This window comes from Macaca mulatta, chromosome X, assembly GCF_049350105.2.
Source record: "Macaca mulatta isolate MMU2019108-1 chromosome X, T2T-MMU8v2.0, whole genome shotgun sequence".
Taxonomy (NCBI): Eukaryota; Metazoa; Chordata; class Mammalia; order Primates; family Cercopithecidae; genus Macaca; species Macaca mulatta.
Window position 1 is genome coordinate 49,132,755 of NC_133426.1, and position 17,990 is coordinate 49,150,744.

The window sequence follows — 17,990 nt, forward strand, 5'->3', positions numbered from 1 at the left end:
ATATGAGGGGAGGTCAATGAAAGGTGGCTGGCTCAGAGGGGTCCATGGAACATGGTTTGGAGGTAATGTGGGTGACTGTTGGAATTATTTTGTGGTGCAGGTGAGGCCCACGTTCAGGGTAATTAGGAATGTTTGGACTGGTGTTGGGGTCTCCTGGAGAGCCATTTTGAGTCAATGGAATATGGCTTGGAGGGTTCATGGAGAGGGGTTTGGGGTCAATGGAGGGTGTTACGGGTGCGCATTGGAAGTAGATAGCAGGTGATTTGGACATTATGTTTGGAGGGTAATGGTTTCAGGGCTGATTGCAGATGGTTTGGTGGAGCAAACTGGGGGTAGTGTAAGGTAGTTTACTGCTACAGCTTGGGTGTCCATAGAGGGTGGACTGGAGGTACCGCTTGGAATCAACAGACAGTAGTTTGGGGATATAATTTGGAGGATAATGGAGGTTGGTTTGGAGTGCATTTGAGGGACAATAGGGAGGGTAGCTGGGGTTTAGAGGTGTGGGGATAACTTACAGAGAGCAGCTTGGAGTACTGCTTGCGGGTCCCTAGGGGACGACTTGGGGTGAGGGGCGCCAGTAGGCTCCCTGAGGGGGCGTGGCCTCGGCGAGGGAGGGCTCCACCGCCCTCGAGAAAGAGTGTGCGCACGCGCTCCCAGCTTGTTCGCTCCTGGCGCTCCCGGAGCAAGAAAAATCCAAGACCCGAGCCGGCGCCTGCGCACTTCGTCTCCGCCGCTGCTGTGGTCTCGCGCCCCGCCCCCTGGTCCCCCCACCCCCTAGGCTCGGCTGAGCGGCGGAGGTGGCCGTGCCGCTGGAAGCCGACAGACCCGAGTTAGAGGTGGGGGCGGGGGTCCGTCGCCCGCGGCCGGGCCGGCACTCCCCTCCCACCCTCCCCGCGACCCCCGTTTGGTCCCCACGGCTAACGGTCGCGCAGCCAAACACGGCCCACGGGCAGGGCGCGGAAGGGGAGCAGACGCGCGCCCGGGGACGAGCAGGGCGCAGTGAGGGAGGGGCGCGCCCACTACCCTGGCCGGCCGACACCGACCCCGCCTACCGCTGCGCTGGGACCCTTGGTGAGTAACCAGCCCCGCCTGCGGAGGAAGGGAGGGGACAGGGTGGGGTGAAGGCCTGGAAACGCCGACGGGGCGTACCTGCGCGCGCACCCGCGACCTCTGACCCCGTGGCCTCAGCCCTGACCCCTTCCGACCTGACTACATCTTTTTTAAACCTCAACCCCTGTTGGCCTTGGCCTCAGTACCTTACGTCAGAGCCCTGACCTAACCATATTCTGGCCTGGTATGATCCTCAACCCCTGTTTTGTTCCCCCTAAATCCAGTCCTGACCCTAGACCCCATTCAGTTCTGTCCTGGGGATCTTTGACCTGACCCTGATCTTTGCCCGACCCCGTCTCATCTCTGAAACATCTTGCCCTATCCTAATGCCCAACACTGACCCCGGTTTCTGTCCTGACCCTTGACTTGTCTGTTCCCTAAACTCTTATCCAGTCTCTGAACCTCTACCAGTCATGTCCTGTCCCCCTAACCCCAATCTGGTCTAGTTCTGTCCTGATTCCTGCCCTCTAACTTCTGTCCTTTCTCTGCACCCTATATGATATCCTCTCCTATATATTCGTGATCTGCATCCTGGCTCACCACCTTTAAATACCCCCCGTCTCCTGCCTTGTCCCTGCCCCTGACTCTGTCCTGTTTTTCCCTCTTTTCTATCACCATACTCATTCCTATCCTCATTGTGTCCTGGTCTTTTCCTGTTCCTGACCTCCATCCTGAACCTGCCCTTTTCCCTGTCCCCTCATTTGACCACTGGCTTAGCCTTTCCTAGTCATGTCTGCCCTGCTGTTTTGTCTCTTTCTTGTACTTTTTCTCTGACCCTTGTCCTGAACCCTACCTTATCCCATCCCCTGGCCAGTGTCCTGGCTCATTCCCCATCCTGCCTCTTGACCTCCATCCTGCAATAACACTGGTTCTATCTTGTCCCCTACGCTCCTTCTTGTTCTGTCCCTTCCCATCCCAGCCCCAGGCTGTTCTCCCCCTTACCATGCCCCTCCACCCTGTTCAGATCTTCTTCTTTCCTAATATCCACTTGCCATCCCTTCTGAGCCCAGGACAGGGGTCCCATTATACTGTGCCCGGAACTTGAAGATTCTGCTGTTACCAGGACCTCTGAAGTACGTCCCAAATGCTTCTCTTAGCAAGAGCAAGCAGCCCTATGCACCCTGCGTGGCTGATGGGGGTTTTTGTGTGTGATCTCCCCTACCCCCACCCTAGTGATCTCACATAGAGCTTACATTTCTCTTCCTGCCCCAGGAGGGCATGCAACTGTTCTACGCTGCTGCCCTCTGCAAGTGTGAAAGAATACCCTAAATTATTCAGTGACTCTCTGGGAGTCTGAGAGGTCTGGGTCATGTTTCCAGCCTTGCTGTGTTGGGGACTGCCTCACGTTGTGGGGAAGAGTTGAGAAAATATGAAGAGATGGGGGATGCTGGGGTATGTATGAATCTTCTAGGCCATGTTACCCCTATTCCCTGGTCTTGATTCTGGGTGCATGATCCCTGTTTTCCTGGCCTGAAAGAGAAGAAGTCTATTCTAGGCCAAGGCTTCAGGACTTGGTATAGAGGAGGGATGGGGTCAAGGATTCATCCTCCTCCTCTCAGCAGTAAGCAATAAAAATCTTGGTGCTAAGTCCACCCCACCTCTGTGGGGCTTGTCTGTGGGAGAGAAGGCCAGGCAGTCACTGGATGTAAGAATCAGGCCTGTCCAGTAGTAACAGTAACAACAATAATGCAGGGTTCCCCTCATTGTCCGAATCTCCTTGATTCTGAGGGTGATGGGGAGAACTTGGATGGCTAGAGGGTAATGTGTTACTCAATTAGGTTTCGTTCCTGCATTTCTCACAGAGACTAGTGAGTTTGAATAACAAGATGCCAGACCTATCTTATTTATCCTGAATATCTATCCAAACCTATTGATAACAACACAAGCATTCCTCACTGTCCCAATCTATTTGGTACCTGAATTCTGAGAGGGAGAGCGCCCGAAGTTCAGACAGTGAAACCTACCAAGTTATCTGAAGGTATTTTGTTTTCACATCTTACATAGTGAGTGGGGAAAATTGAGATAATGAAGAATAATGACTTTAACTCAAAAATATATCCAAATCTATGAACTTTCCTGAGCTCCAGGGACAAGAGTTGGGATAGTGAGGGTACCCTGTTATGTAAAGGTTCCTGCATTTTGCCTGGAGAGTAACGAAAGTTCAAGAATGAGGGATACCAGTCGTATCTCAAAAATGTTTCTAAATCCATTCAGTTCTTGCATTTGTATGGTGAGAGTTCAGACAGTTTCTCTGAATGTATTTGGTTCCTGCATTTTTTATGTTGAGAAAGGACAGGTTGAATCATGAGGGAAAACAGCTCTGTTTCAAATATGTCTCATTTGGTGAGCAGGAAGGGTACCGTGTCTAGTTAGCAAGTAGGATTTGGAAGCTGAGGGATACTAGTTCTGTCTCAAAAATGGATCTGAGGCTGGGGGCAGTGGCTCACGCCTGTAATCCCAGCACTTTGGGAGGCTGAGGCTGGTGGATCACAAGGTCAGGAGTTCGAGCCTAGCCTGGCCAAGATGGTGAAACCCCACCTCTACTAAAAATACAAAAATTAGCCGGGTGTGGTGGCAGGCTCCTGTAATCCCAGCTACACGCGAGGCTACAGCAGGGAACTGCTTGAACCCGGGAGATGGAGGTTGCAGTGAGCCGAGATCATGCCATTACACTCCAGCCTGACAGGGCGAGACTCCGTCTCAAAAAAAAAAAAAAAATTGCGTTTGAATACATTTAGTCTCTGATTTTGGATAGCAAGAGTTCAGACAAGTTATCTGAGGAAAAACAACTGTTTCAAATGTATCAAGTGAGACTGAAGGACACTAGCTCTGTCTGGAAAAAATGTATCTGAATGTATCTACTTGATTCCTGACTTCCTGTGGGGAAGAATACTTGTAAGTGTGACAGCCAATATAAACTGAGCTCTTCCCAGGCACTGTTCTGCAGAATCTTTAAATGTATTAACTGATTTAATGCTCACAATAGCCTCGTGAGGTACATACTGTTATCATCATTCCCAATTGACAGAGAGGCACAGAGAGGTTAAGTGACTTGTTCAAGCAGTCACACAGCCAGTAAGTGGCAGAACTGGGTTGAATCCCAGACTCACCATTTACTAGTGATACCAGGGTCACGTGAGGCCCAGGACCCAGCTGGGATGGGGCTTAGAGGTTGGGTCGTCTTCGAGGCTGTTAAAAGTCATGGACCAGGGCAATGATGTGTGCTAGTGACTCTGCCCCATTTGTCTGCCTGGCCCAGGAGGTCCGGTTACCTGCTCTCCCCCAGTTACCCCCACAACAGCCCACCTCTGTGTGAGTGTATTAATTGTTGTTAGTAACAGTCGTTAATGACATGGTGTGTTTCCTTGTACTTTGAAATGCCTTTCAAAGTTACTTGGCCTCCATTGTCTCTGTAACCACCTTTTACCCATTTTACAGATGAGAAGACCTAAGCTTTAAGACACAATCTACATTGCCAGCCAGATTCTCATCCTTCTTGGCTCTGATTTTATTATTGTCCCGCTTCCCAACATCCTTGGTGGCCCACAAGAGGTGGGAGAGGCTGTGGCCGAGAGGACACTCCCCACAGACACTCAATGCCCACCTTACCATTGCCCGCCTCCACCAGCCCCAGGCAGTGAAGGGGGGAGGGCCATGAAAGGGGCCTTTGTGTTCCATGCTGAAAATCTCACACCCAGGAAGAAAGGTGGGCAGGGATAGCGGGAGGCCTTAATAGTGTGAGTCTGGGGCATTGCTGATTCAGAGTGAGCTCCTCTCTAGGCTTGGCCCATCTGCAGCTTTCCTCACTTCAGGTCATGGTGTGGGCTGCTGCAGGGGGCTGGGTGGGGCTTGGGCCCTGAGGTCACAGAGCAGATGGTCCTGAAGGGAGCAAAGGATGTGTGCTGTGTGCCGAGACTGGCCCAGAGCCCAGGTGGTGGTGGTGGTGGTGGTGGTGGTGGTGGTGGTGGTGGTGGTGGGCGGGGAACAGTACATCGTAGGGACTCAAAGCTCTCATTTCCTTCTCTGGCATGAAGCCTAACTCTCCGAAGAAGAGAGACCCAGCATGGATGTGAAGAAGCATGAGCCCCTTTCCCTACTTCTCTTCCCCACTAGCAGGAGTAGCCTCTGTCTGCCTCCCAGCCAGGACCCAGTCCCTGAAAATTCTGATTTCACCTGCTCTTCTGCCACTGTGATCTGAATTGGGCCTCTTCACCTTTCCAAGCCTCAGCTTCTACATCTATACAATGGCTGTGAGGAGGCTGGGTCTGTGCCATCCTCCTACATTTGTAGGAACCAAGAAGGGTCAAAACCCATAAGTGTTTTGTAGGGCGTAAGTTGTACTTGATTTATTGAGATTATTTCTTCTGGAGCCACAGAAGGATCTTGAGACCTGGCCTCTCCTTAGAAAGGTTGACTTCCTCTGTTCCCAACTTGGGAAACTATTCCCCAGTGAGGGTGGGAATTGCCCCAAGGCCTTCTACCACTGCCTTGCCCTGGGAGGAAAGGGTAGGGGCCTCAGAATGTGATGCTTATTGCCAAGAGACAAAAACCCAGTTTACACCCGAAGCCTCCCATGTACTTTACACCTCTATGGCCCAAATCCAAGGTGTCCCTTGGGTGGGCAGCGTCTAATCCTCTGGGAATTTGGGCAGTAGGAGAGGCAGCTGCTACTCCCACCACTCTCAGCCCTTCTTCCCAGTTTTCTGCTAAGTGTACGGGGTGAGGAGGCACATGCCTCCATGCCTGGCCAGTTTTTTTAAATTTTTTTTGTAGAGATGGGGGGGTCTCACCATGTTGCATAGTCTGGCCTTGAACTCTTGGCTTCAAGCGATCCTCCCAAAGTGCTGAGATTACAGGCACCAGCTACCCTGCCTGGCCCAGGCTGTCTTAGACATGCTGGGCACCCTGAGTGGACCTGGCCCTGAAACTGCCCCCAGGGGTGACCCTAGTCCTGGTGGCAGACAGGCAAGGGTTAAAAGGTGTGGGCCGGCCTAGTTCCTGGCCAGGTAGGCTGGGCCATTACCTAGTGGGAGGTGGCCAAGGCATCTGCCACTGCTGCTCACTGCCACTACCAGCCGGAGCCAGGGCCTGGTCGAGACAACTATTTTTGAGGTATCTGAGGCTACCCCACAGCACTCTCTGGCATTGGTGAGCACCTGGGAGCAGTGGGCCCAGGGTTCGAGGGGGATGAGGGCATTGGGGAGCTGGGGCAGTGTGTACTGAAGTTCCCTTCGGTAGAGAGCCAGGTCTGTGGAAGAGGCACACCAACAATGCAGGGCACGGTGGCGGGGAGCGGGGGGGCGGTGTGTGGGGGCAGTGAGAATGGAGGGCCTGAGGACAGTGGCAAAGCCCAAAACACCAATTTCCTTTCCTGGCACCGAGCTGATTCCTGGCCGGAAATGGATGAGGAGGAATCGGGGAAAAGAGAAGTATGAGTCCCCCCTTCTCCACCCTATCCCTGCTTCCTTTCCTCCCCCAGGAGTAGCCTCTGTCCTCCCCCAACCCAGGGCCCAGCTCCCCAAGAAAGACCAGCCTGGGCTACTAAGAAACCATTACTCGGGCACCTGCCTGCCTACGCCTGATTTGTTCACTACAGTGGAGGAAGCGGGGGCTCTGGGGAGGGGAATGGCCCAGACATTGAGAGTTTGTATTTGCTCTAATAGTGGCAGGATGTGGAAATGCCCCCCCAAGTGTTGGGGTGCCACCCAGGTGAGGTATCTTGGTTGTAAACAGTCATTACAGCCAGGAATTTCTTTCTCAGCTGTGGTGTCAGAATGGCAGACCTGAAAAACCTGCCGGGCCCGCCTCTGGGTGTGGGGGGTGCCCTCTGCTGCTCTCCTGATGCAGCTCATCCCTGGGATAGGATGGGGGCCATGGGGTCACTGGTGCGGGGAGACCTGGGGTTGGTGTGGGGGTGTGCTGGGGAGGGGTTTGCTGGGATCCCTTTCTCACCATCTAGATGGGGACGAGGCCCCAAGGCAAGTATGCAGAGGGCAGGTGAGCGGAGGCAGAGGCTTAGGAACTGGGTGTGGGGGTGTGGGGCGTTGACTGTGTCTAGCCTGCCCAGTGACCCCATGACTCATGCTCTAACTATGTCCCCCAAGGTCGGGCTGACAGGGAGGAGTTGGGGTTCCTGTGTGGACCCTGTCTGGACTTCTAGGACGCTCTGAGAAACTAGAGAAGAAAGGATTGGCTGGGTGCAGTGCCTCACGCCTGTAATCCCAGCACTTTGGGAGGCTGAGGTGGGTGGATCACCTGAGGTCAGGAGTTTGAGACCAGCCTGGCCAACATGGTAAAACCCCGTTTCTACTAAAAATACAAAATTAGCCAGGCATGGTGGCGTACACCTGTAATCCCAGCTACTCTGGAGGCTGAAGTGGGAGAATTGCTTGAACCTGGGAAGTGGAGGCTGCAGTGAGCCAAGATCTTGCCACTGCACTCCAGCCTAAGCAACAGAGCCAGAACCCGTCTCCAAAAAAAAAAAAAAAAGAGAGAATTGAAGCAGCCCAGCATGGGATTGGGACCAATGCTGGCAAGGGGAACCATGGACAGAGTTGGGTTCCTGTGGGGGTGGAGGAAGATTCCAGAGAACCCTGTGAGAGTTCCTTGGGCCTAAATGGGGGCTGGGAAAGTTGGAGCCCCAGTGAGCTGGGATGTCGAGGAACCCCTGCCATGCTGGGAAATGATGAGTGGGGATGTGAATGCCTCTGCCGGGGCCTGGGTTTGTCAAAAGGCTTTAGGGACTGATCCCCACCCCTGCTGTTGAAGGCAGGGCACCACTGCCTCAAGAGAGGGGTACATGCCCTATGAGGCAGGTAGGAGGACTGCAGAGAAACATGACACTTTATAAGCAGCTTGACCTCACCCCACAATATACAGATGGGGAAGGGGCTTGAACCCATGCCTCCTTGGTTGGCTGGGTCTTCCTCACACCAGGCTAACATGTCATGACAAGCTACCGACTTCAAGGTAGGTGATAATGGGAACTCTGTGGCCCCATAAAGCCCTCTCAGTCACCTGCCACCTAGGTTAGGCCAGGTGGTGGGAGGTGATAAGACTCGGCTGCCCTGCTGGGGACTGAGCATGATGTGGAAGGGAGGGAGCAAACTCCAGAGGAGGGGTGGCCAGCCAAGGCAGGCTCCGTGGTCAGCTGAGCCATCGGGCAGAGAAGGAGGCAGGAGGCTGGTGGTTCGTTATTTGCAGCTGTGGACTTTGCTTCTCACAAATCCCAGCAGGAGGACTTCCCTACGCTAGGCTCAGGACAGGCTGTCATGGGGAGAGGAGCTGGAGGGACCCTGGGTCAAGTGAACATTCTCCTTGCTGCACTAGAGCTACAGAATGGAGTTGGGACAAGCACAGACCCACAGATCTGCGCTTGAACCCTGGCTCCACTGCCTCCTCATTCGTTTACTCCGTCTGTTACTCATTCAGCTGGCACCCATTCATTGAGCACTTCTGTGTACAGCCGTGTTCAGGGTGCTGGTGATGCTGATGAAAATGGGACAGATAATGTTTCCTGTCCTCGTCGATGTTCCAGGAGGCACAATCTCTTGTTGGACAACCGTTTATGAGAGGATATAACTGTGGAAGTGATATTTAAGTTCTAGAATGATAAGTGTGATGCAGGGGCTGGGGTGGTGAGAGGTTGAAGAAAGCACTTCAGGCAGCAGCCACAGCCTGGGCAAAGACCCTGAGGCCTGAGGGACCAGGGAGCTTATGAGGAAGTTGGTGGAGTTAGAGCGGTTCTCATGAGTGAGAGTGTAGGACCAGAGGGGTGGGCCTGGGTTATGTCTGTGGCTGTGGGCCAGTTATTTCACCTCTGTGCCTGCCTATCCTCATCTCTAAAATGGGAATACGAATCTTTCCGGGTGGCTCTGAAGATTTAGTGTGGCATCATAGGTAACTGTTGCAGGCACCCAGGTGTTGACTGCATGTCCATTGTTGTTATAGTTGGTTGAATCTGTCCCATTAATTCTCCTTCCCCAGGCAAGACTCGTGGCTGTGACCCATGGGCCTCTGAGGAGGCATTGTAAGTCCGCCCAGCTCCCCACTTGCTGTGCTCCCACTCAATGCGAAGGGAACCAGGGCCAAGGTACCAGGGCCAAGTGGGTCCAGACATCCACACGGATTCTGAAAGGGCAGGTCAAGCAGGCACGTGGGGCCCAGGTTACCCCTTATTCCCCGCTGCGGCATGGGAAGCTGGGAAGGGCTGGGGGTTGGGGTATCATGGGACGTGCTTCCTTAATGGCTCCTGTGTGTCACTGCCAGACTTTGTCCAGCTGTCAGCCACGGCCTCTCTACAGCACCAAGATGGAAGTCAAAGGTCAGCTGATCAGCTCTCCTACCTTCAATGCCCCAGGTCAGTGGCTCCTTCCCCTCCTGCTGCCCTCTCCCCTGCTCTGAATCACCACCTGCTTGCTCGGGAAGAGTCAGTCCCTTGCTCCACAGCTGCTCCAGAATGCCCTGGCTGTCCCACTGATCTTTGCTCCCTCTGTGTCCAGCTGCCCTGTTCGGAGAGGCTGCCCCCCAGGTGAAGTCAGAGCGTCTGCGGGGGCTGCTTGACCGGCAGCGGACCCTGCAGGAGGCCCTGAACCTGAAACTTCAGGAGCTCCGCAAAGTGTGTCTCCAGGAGGCGGTGAGGGCCTGGCCCTAGGGTTATCAGGCAGGGAGGTTGGGAGGAGGTGAGAAGCTGGGGGCCCTAGGTAGACAGACTTGGGTGGCAATTCCTCAATCACTTGTCTTGGCTGTAGATTCCCTGTCACCCACTTTCTCCTCAAAGCTCAGCTTAGATATGTTAGAATGAATGAAATATGAGGCTGGGTGCTGTGGCTCACACCTGTAATCCCAGCACTTTGGGAGGCTGAGGCAGGTGGATCACCTGAGGTCAGGAGTTCGAGACCAGCCTGACCAATATGGAGAAACCCTGTCTCTACTAAAAATGCAAAATTAGTCTGGGCACAGTGGCTCACGCCTGTAATCCCAGCACTTTGGGAGGCCAAGGCGGGCAGATCACGAAGTCAGGAGATTGAGACCATCTTGGCTAACACGGTGAAGCCCCGTCTCTACTAAAAATACAAAAAATTAGCTGGGTGTGGTAGTGGGCACCTGTAGTCCCAGCTACTTGGGGGGCTGAGGCAGGAGAATGGCTTGAACCTGGGAGGTGGAGCTTGCAGTGAGCTGAGATCACGCCACTGCACTCCAGCCTGGGCGACAGAGCAAGACTGTCTCAAAAAAAAAAAGCAAAATTAGCTGGGCGTAGTGGCTCACGCCTGTGATCCCAGCTACTTGGGAGGCACTGAGGCAGGAGAATTGCTGAAAACCCGGGAGGTGGAGGTTGTGATGAGCCGAGATTGCACCATTGCACTCCAGCCAGCCTGGGCAACAAGAGTGAAACTCCACCTCAAAAAAAAAAAAAGAAAAAAAAAAAAAGAAAAAAGAAATATGGTAATACAGGCCCACTGTTGACTATTTCAAATCCAACAAACTTCAGAAAACAGGTTCTGTCTAAAATTTGGCAGCACAGTCTGACCTGAACTGGCACAGGGTGATCTGTAGTTTCAGTTTACCCCTCTTACTGTGAATGCCCACAGTGTGCCAGAAATAATACTATAGCTCAGACCATGCAGCCACAGCCCCTGAAGGGAGTTATGTAATACTTAGGATCTCAATAGTGTCCCCTTTATAAAAATGAAACAATTCTGGATTCCAAAGCAGGTTTCCCTGCCTCCCATGCCCACCACCCCAGGGGTTTGGGCCACTGAAGTTTGGGCACACCTGCCTGGTGGAAATACTGGGAGGGGAGTATCATGCATGGGTGCTGAGCCGGGCCAGGCTCCTGGTAGGACTTCTGTGGCTTCTGGGATCATTAATGCTTCACCCCATCCTTCCAACTAACCCTTGGTAGTCTCTGACCCCTGCCTCCCACCAGGAGCTGACTGGCCAGCTGCCCCCTGAGTGCCCACTAGAGCCTGGTGAACGGCCCCAGTTGGTCCGCCGGCGGCCCCCCACAGCCCGTGCCTACCCTCCACCACACCCCAACCAAGCACACCACTCCTTGTGCCCTGCTGAGGTGAGCAGATGGGTGTGGAGAGCAAGAGGGTGGGGAGAGGGGACAGGTACAGAGGAGTAGCCAGGAGGAAGGTGTGGGGAGGGGGCTTGTGGCCAGGTGAGGGAGCTTGTGGCCAGGTGAGGGAAAGGCTAAGCTGAGAAGGAAAAGGGCTTCTGGAGGTAGGTTCCTGCAATGAGGGAGGATGCTGGTCCCTAACTGTCAGGACAGGCCTCCCACCCTCAGGAAGATGAATCGACCCAGCCCTTCACCCTGACCCGCCCCCTCCCCCAGGTGAATAAGCTCCACCTGTAGGTGAATGGGCCTGAATAGGCTGCAGGAAGTACAGGCCAGCCTCTAGTGGGTTTGGCTCCGCCAGGTCCCTGTTCCTGGCCATTTCCAACATTTGGGTGGGCCTGACAGGAGCTGGCTCTTGAGGCCCTGGAGCGTGAGGTGTCAGTGCAGCAGCAGATCGCGGCAGCTGCCCGTCGCCTGGCCCTGGCCCCTGATCTGAGCACCGAGCAGCGCCGGCGCCGTCGCCAGGTCCAGGCAGACGCACTGAGGAGGCTGCACGAGCTAGAGGAGCAGCTCGGGGATGTCCGGGCCCGCCTTGGCCTCCCAGTGCTCCCGCTGCCCCAGCCACTGCCACTGTCCACGGGGTCAGTGATCACCGCCCAGGGAGTCTGCCTGGGCATGCGCCTCACTCAGCTCAGCCAAGGTGAGCATCCCCTGGTGAGGGTGGGAGAGTGGACACTGGCAAATGAACGTGGTAGGGCTGGGATGGCTGAGTGGCCAGTGAAAACCGGGAGGTAGGCACAACTCAAGTGGCCCAACCCGTGAGAAGAGTTGTGACAAACTGGCTTACCGGAAAGGACAAACTGTGGGAGACTGATGAATATCTGCCCGGACAGTCAGGAGCCAAGCTGGGGTGGTCTTGGGCTCTGGTAAAAGCAGATTCTTGGGAAGGGAACAGGATGAGGTGGAAACTGGCCAGAAGGTGGCCCAAGTAGAGGTGCCCACCCAGTGGTGTAAGGGGGCGGCACCCAGGCCTGGGAGTGAGAGGCCCACTTCTCCCCCTCTCACCTATAGAGGACGTAGTTCTGCACTCAGAGAGCAGCTCCCTCTCAGAGTCTGGGGCCAGCCATGACAACGGTGAGGACTCCTGTCCCCCAAACCTGCCCCCGACTCCTATGTCCCCTCAGCCCATCCCCTTTATTCATCCGACCACATCCTGCATGATCAGCCCATCCTTTGATGCCCAGCCCCTCCTGTGCTGCTTCAGCTTCTCCTTAGCCATGCTCCATCTTCCTGTAGGTCCCCCATCTTCTTAGCCTCACCCCACCCCAACCCCCAGCCCCACAGCCCCAGAACCTACTCGTCAGCCTTAGCTCCTCCTCAGTCTGCTTAACCTGTCCCAGCACTTTGCCCCTCCCCATGGCCTTGCCCACGAGCCTGTCCTGCCCCCTCTGGGCCCCCCTCATTGAATTCTATCCCACTTGCTCTCTTCCACTCAGAGGAGCCCCATGGCTGTTTCTCTCTGGCCGAGCGCCCCTCACCACCCAAGGCTTGGGACCAGCTGCGGGCAGTATCCGGGGGGAGCCCTGAGCGGCGAACCCCATGGAAACCACCCCCATCAGATCTTTACGGGGATCTGAAGAGCCGACGGAACTCTGTGGCCAGCCCCACCAGGTGAGAATGAGCCCCTCCTCCCCTCCGCAGGAGCTGGGAATGGGATAGTAAGCCTGGGCTGGCAGAGGGTCTGCTGGTGGGTACAGTCTCTAACCTAGGCCTGCCTGTCACTGTCTAGCCCCACACGCTCGCTGCCCAGGAGTGCCTCCAGTTTTGAGGGGCGAAGTGTGCCTGCCACCCCAGTCCTCACGCGGGGCGCTGGCCCCCAGCTCTGCAAGTAAGGGGAATCTGAGGGTGGCCTGGAGGATCAGAGGGGAGGGAACCATTAGTTCTCACTGGAAGCTTGAGGACGGCATTATCAAAAGGTGTGGGATCGCTGGGCGCGGTGGCTCATGCTTGTAATCCCAGCACTTTGGGAGGCCGAGGTGGGCGGGTTACTTGAGGTCAGGGGTTCAAGACCAGCCTGACCAACATGGTGAAACCCCATCTCTACTAAAAATACAAAAATTAGCTGGGTATGGTGGGGCATACCTGTAATCTCAGCTACTTGGGAGGCTGAGGCAGGAGAATCGCTTGAACCTGGGAGGCAGAGGTTGCAGTGAGCTGAGATCAAGATTGTGCCCTTGCACTCCAGCCTGGGCGACAAGAGCAAAACTCCATCTCAAAACAAAAAAACAAAAGATGTGGGACATGGGAGGCTGGGAGTTAAAAGTGAGCAGGCATCTCGGTGGATAATGGGGTAGAGATTTGGGGCAGAAGCATCAAAGTTTTGAGTATGGGCTTTTCTGTGCATTTTGGACAAGCCATTCTCCTTTTCTGAATCAGTCTCCTCATTTGTGAAATGGAAATGATAGTATCTGCCTTTGAAAAACATGGACATAATAAGTTCTGGTTAACATATACTGAGTGCCTGCCACCTGCTAGGAATTAGTGGCACCAACTCATTCAATCATAATGAGATCCCTGTGAGGTGGGTGCTATTGTTATTCCCATTTTATAGATGAGGCAAATGAGGCACAGAAAGGTTAAGTAACTTGTTAGTAAACTGAAGTCCTGGAGTTTGAGCCCAGGCAAGTTTTACTCTAGAGTCCATGCTTTTAACCATTGTCCTCTTCTGCTTCTGCTTCTTAAACAGAGTGCCTACTTTCCCCAGGCTCTGAACAAAACCAAGTCCCCGGCTTGCATTCTGTGAATGGTGGCTGTTGGGATGGTAGCTTTGGGTGGTTCATACATATGGTTGGATAGAGAATTCAGGCAGGGTTTTACGTGTGGGCCCTAAGGCCTAGGACTCAATCCTGGAGGCCGTGGGAGCCGTGAGAAGGGCCTTAGCATGGGGAGGGGTCAGCTGGATTAGGAAGAGCCCCCTGCCCGGCACCTACTCTGCTAGCCTTTCCTCTGAGTCCCTACACAGATTTACACCTCTCTTGGAGCTAACAGTGCCAGGCCTCCCCCACGCATTTCTACCCCCGACCCCCTAGCCTAGGACAGAACCTAAGCCGCCCTTTACATGTCACTACCTGCCACCTTTATACACACAGCTTCCAACCCTGGGCCCATTTGGAGATGTGAAAGTGAAGGCTCAGAAAGGGGTGGGGTAGGGAGGGCACTGCACGCCTTCTGCCTGATTTTTCTGACCCTATTCCCATGACCCTCGCCTCTCACCTCAGACCTGAAGGCCTTCATTCTCGTCAGTGGTCCGGCAGCCAGGACTCCCAGATGGGCTTCCCCCGGGCGGACCCTGCCTCCGATCGCGCCTCCCTCTTCGTAGCTCGCACCCGCCGCAGCAACAGCTCTGAGGCCCTGCTGGTGGACCGGGCTGCTGGTGGGGGAGCTGGCTCCCCGCCCACCCCTCTGGCTCCCTCTGCTTCTGGCCCCCCAGTCTGCAAGAGCAGTGAGGTGCTGTATGAGCGCCCCCAACCAACCTCTGCCTTCTCCTCCCGCACAGCAGGCCCCCCAGACCCTCCCCGGGCCGCCCGGCCTAGCTCAGCTGCCCCTGCCTCCCGAGGTGCCCCCCGGCTCCCACCTGTGTGTGGGGACTTCCTCTTGGACTATTCCTTGGACCGGGGTCTGCCCCGCAGTGGTGGTGGAGTAGGCTGGGGGGAGCTGCTGCCTGCCGCTGAGGTCCCAGGACCCCTCTCCCGCCGGGATGGGCTCCTCACCATGCTCCCCGGCCCACCACCTGTGTATGCAGCTGACAGCAACAGCCCCCTCCTCCGCACCAAGGACCCCCACACCCGTGCCACCCGCACCAAGCCCTGTGGCCTGCCCCCAGAGGTTGCCGAGGGTCCTGAGGTGCATCCAAACCCTCTGCTGTGGATGCCCCCACCCACCCGTATCCCCTCGGCTGGTGAACGAAGTGGCCACAAGAACCTGGCTCTGGAGGGGCTGCGGGACTGGTACATCCGGAACTCGGGACTGGCCGCGGGGCCCCAGCGCCGGCCTGTGCTCCCTTCCGTGGGCCCGCCACACCCACCCTTCCTCCATGCCCGCTGCTATGAGGTGGGCCAGGCGCTGTACGGGGCCCCCAGCCAAGCGCCACTCCCACACTCGAGGAGTTTCACGGCGCCCCCTGTCTCTGGCAGGTATGGGGGGTGCTTTTACTGATGGGTAGGGGTCTCTTAAGGCAGATGGCGAAGATATCCAGGCCAGGGAGTGGCTAGTCATGATAGCTAATGCATTGGACCATAAGGAAACTAGCTGCCGTGATGGCACAGGGTCACTACTGCACATGACCTGCATTAGTCCATGGGGTCCTGGTGGAGGGGATCTTGGGCACTGGTAGCAGCAATTCTTTATCAAGTTATAGGCTGAAGATGAGCCTTGAAGCCAGGGTGCTGGGAGGAAGGGACATCTCATGCCCCTTGCCGTTTTCTTCCTTGTTTCTCCATGCCCTGGAGCCTGAAAAAGTGCTGTCCTGTGCCTGCCTCCACCTCTTTAACGAGCCTCTTTTCCTTTCTTTTTATGTGTCTTGTCTGTCTTTTCCTCTTCTTGTCTTCCCCGCCCTGTCCTCCGGATTCCTGCTACCCCTTCTAAAGATACTACGCGGACTTCCTGTATCCCCCGGAGCTGAGCGCTCGTTTAAGTGACCTGACGCTAGAGGGGGAGCAGTCCTCCAGTTCTGACACCCAGACCCCGGGGACACTGGTCTGACCCCTTCTGATATGTCCCTTGTTGGCTTGGGCACGATTCCAATCTGGGGAGCACATAGCTGACCTCGCTGGGCCCTGGAGTGTGGTTGCTCTGTCCTGAGTGCAGTGCGCCAACCTAATCTTCCAAGGCCCCTGGCTCCCCGTAGGCCCAGGAAGGTGTCTGACACCCTGCTTCTTCTCTCACACTGTGCTGGGGACTGGGGGCCCTCAGCCAGCTTAAAAGAGAGAGGATAATGTCATGGGGACCCCAAGCCCCTTCATCCATTTATGTTTACAGTTGTGACTTAGGTATTCACTGTCTTCCTCCAACACTAGACGTTTTATAAAAGGGAAACTTGATCTCATCTGGTTGGGTTCATTCCTGTTCCCATGCCCAACCGGGTTCCATTCAGTAACCCCCTCCATAAAATGGACCATATCAGGTCTCAGGGCCATTTAGGGCAGCCAGGAGACTCCGGTGTGAACAGAAATCCCTGCCATGCATCGCCAGGGCAGTTGTTGGGGCATTGGGCTCTCTGCCCACGCTTGGAAGGACTGCAGTCTGGGTGGGATGCCTGAAGGAGTCCAACCCCGTCTGTGCCCATGGCCTCTGCCCTGACCACCCCCAGTCAGGAGGCCCCACAGGAGGGGCAAAGGGCAGAGCCATCAGGTGTGCCGTGTCCTGGGATCCTATGGGGGTTGAACCTGGCATCTACCAGACCTGGCACCGGTAGATGCCAGTAAAATCCTCAGGTGAGGTCTGGCTACAGGCTGTGGGCCACGGGCCGCTCACCACTCACACCTTCCTTGGCTTTCCTTCCATCCACCCCCCCCTTTTTTTTTCTTTTCCTCGAGACGGAGTCTTGCTCTGTCGCCAGGCTGGAGTGCAGTGGCACAATCTCAGCTCGCTGCAACCTCCGCCTCCTGGGTTCTCCTGCCTCATCCTCCTGAGTAGCTGGGATTACAGGCACACGCCACCACACCCAGCTAATTTTTGTATTCTTAGTAGAGACAAAGTTTCACCATATTGGCCAGGTTGGTCTTGAACTCTTGACCTCATGATCTGCCCACATTGGCCTCCCAAAGCACTGGGATTACAGCCGTGAACCACTGCACCCAGCCCCCATCCACCACTTTTTAAGCAAACCCACACAAATTGTGTTTTCTATGATACCTGTCTGTGACTTTCGGAGCTGGGGGTTCCCCTACCCCCTTTTCCTGGTGTTAAACTTTTCTTTTTATACCAGTGGATCTGGGCCCAAGACATTATCCACACTGGAAGGGGATTTGTATAATAAATGTGTAAACTGAACCCATGTGTTGCTGCTGCTCTTATCTGCCTCACCTTGAGGGCCCACACCTCTAGTCAAGACCAGATCATATATTTTTACAGGAAAAAAACATACCTTGGGAATAGCCTGTGATAGTGTCATCTGTTTTTTTTTTTTTTTTTGAGATGGAGTCTCACGCTGTTGCCCAGGCTGGAGTGCAGTGGCGCGATCTCGGCTCACTGCAAGCTCCGCCTCCTGGGTTCACACCATTCTCCTGCCTCAGCCTCCTGAGTAGCTAGGACTACAGGCGCCCGCCACCGCGCCCGGCTAATTTTTTGTATTTTTAGTAGAGACGGGGTTTCACTGTGGTCTCGATCTCCTGACCTTGTGATCCGCCCGCCTCAGCCTCCCAAAGTGCTGGGATTACAGGCTTGAGCCACCGCGCCCGGCAGTGTCATCTGTTTTGACTTTACTTGCTTTGTGATGTGGGGCAACTTCTTTGCCTGTCTGCACTCAGATTTCTAGCCAACCTCAAACAATAACTCTTGGTAATATAAATGATGATAACAAAGACTCTGTCCTTAACCTCCCTATGCATTGTTTTTAATTTTTTTTTTTTTTGAGACAATGTCTCACTGTGTTGCCCAGGCTGAAATGTAGTGGCGCAATAACGGCTCACTGCAGCCTTGACCTCCCGGACTCAATCTTCCCACCTCAGCTGCCTGAATAGCTGAAACTACAGTTGTGCACCACACCATACCCACTAATTAAAAAAAAAAAGTAGGCTGGGCGCGGTGGCTCACGCCT

The 17,990-nt window shown here is 54.8% G+C and overlaps 1 protein-coding gene across 8 annotated transcripts; it reads left to right on the forward strand.

Moving 5' to 3' along the window:
• The first annotated feature begins 769 nt into the window (after window positions 1-769).
• On the forward strand, window positions 770-17,224 carry CCDC120 (coiled-coil domain containing 120). 8 transcript variants are annotated; one of them, XM_028842206.2, is made up of 11 exons: window positions 770-1,071; window positions 9,097-9,261; window positions 9,379-9,469; window positions 9,612-9,745; window positions 11,039-11,179; window positions 11,579-11,873; window positions 12,245-12,307; window positions 12,670-12,844; window positions 12,963-13,061; window positions 14,452-15,366; window positions 15,820-17,224. In XM_028842206.2, exons 3-11 carry the CDS (start codon window positions 9,421-9,423, stop codon window positions 15,932-15,934), a joined length of 1,986 nt encoding a protein of 661 aa, XP_028698039.1. In that variant the 5' UTR covers window positions 770-1,071; window positions 9,097-9,261; window positions 9,379-9,420; the 3' UTR covers window positions 15,935-17,224. The 8 variants fall into 8 exon arrangements, with proteins under 8 accessions (XP_028698039.1, XP_077844875.1, XP_014982877.1 ...); XM_077988749.1 differs by having other exon boundaries at window positions 9,097-9,202; XM_015127391.3 differs by having other exon boundaries at window positions 9,097-9,139.
• The last annotated feature ends 766 nt before the right edge of the window (window positions 17,225-17,990 follow it).

What these genes read in the sequence shown, in the direction of transcription:
- CCDC120 (XM_077988748.1), top strand. Translation starts at nt 9,180, where the DNA reads ATGCGAAGGGAACCAGGGCCAAGGTACCAGGGCCAAGTGGGTCCAGAC. An exon ending in TCCTACCTTCAATGCCCCAG is followed by an intron (nt 9,470 to 9,611) that starts GTCAGTGGCTCC and finishes CTCTGTGTCCAG; the next exon opens with CTGCCCTGTTCGGAGAGGCT. An exon ending in TCTGTGGCCAGCCCCACCAG is followed by an intron (nt 12,845 to 12,962) that starts GTGAGAATGAGC and finishes GTCACTGTCTAG; the next exon opens with CCCCACACGCTCGCTGCCCA.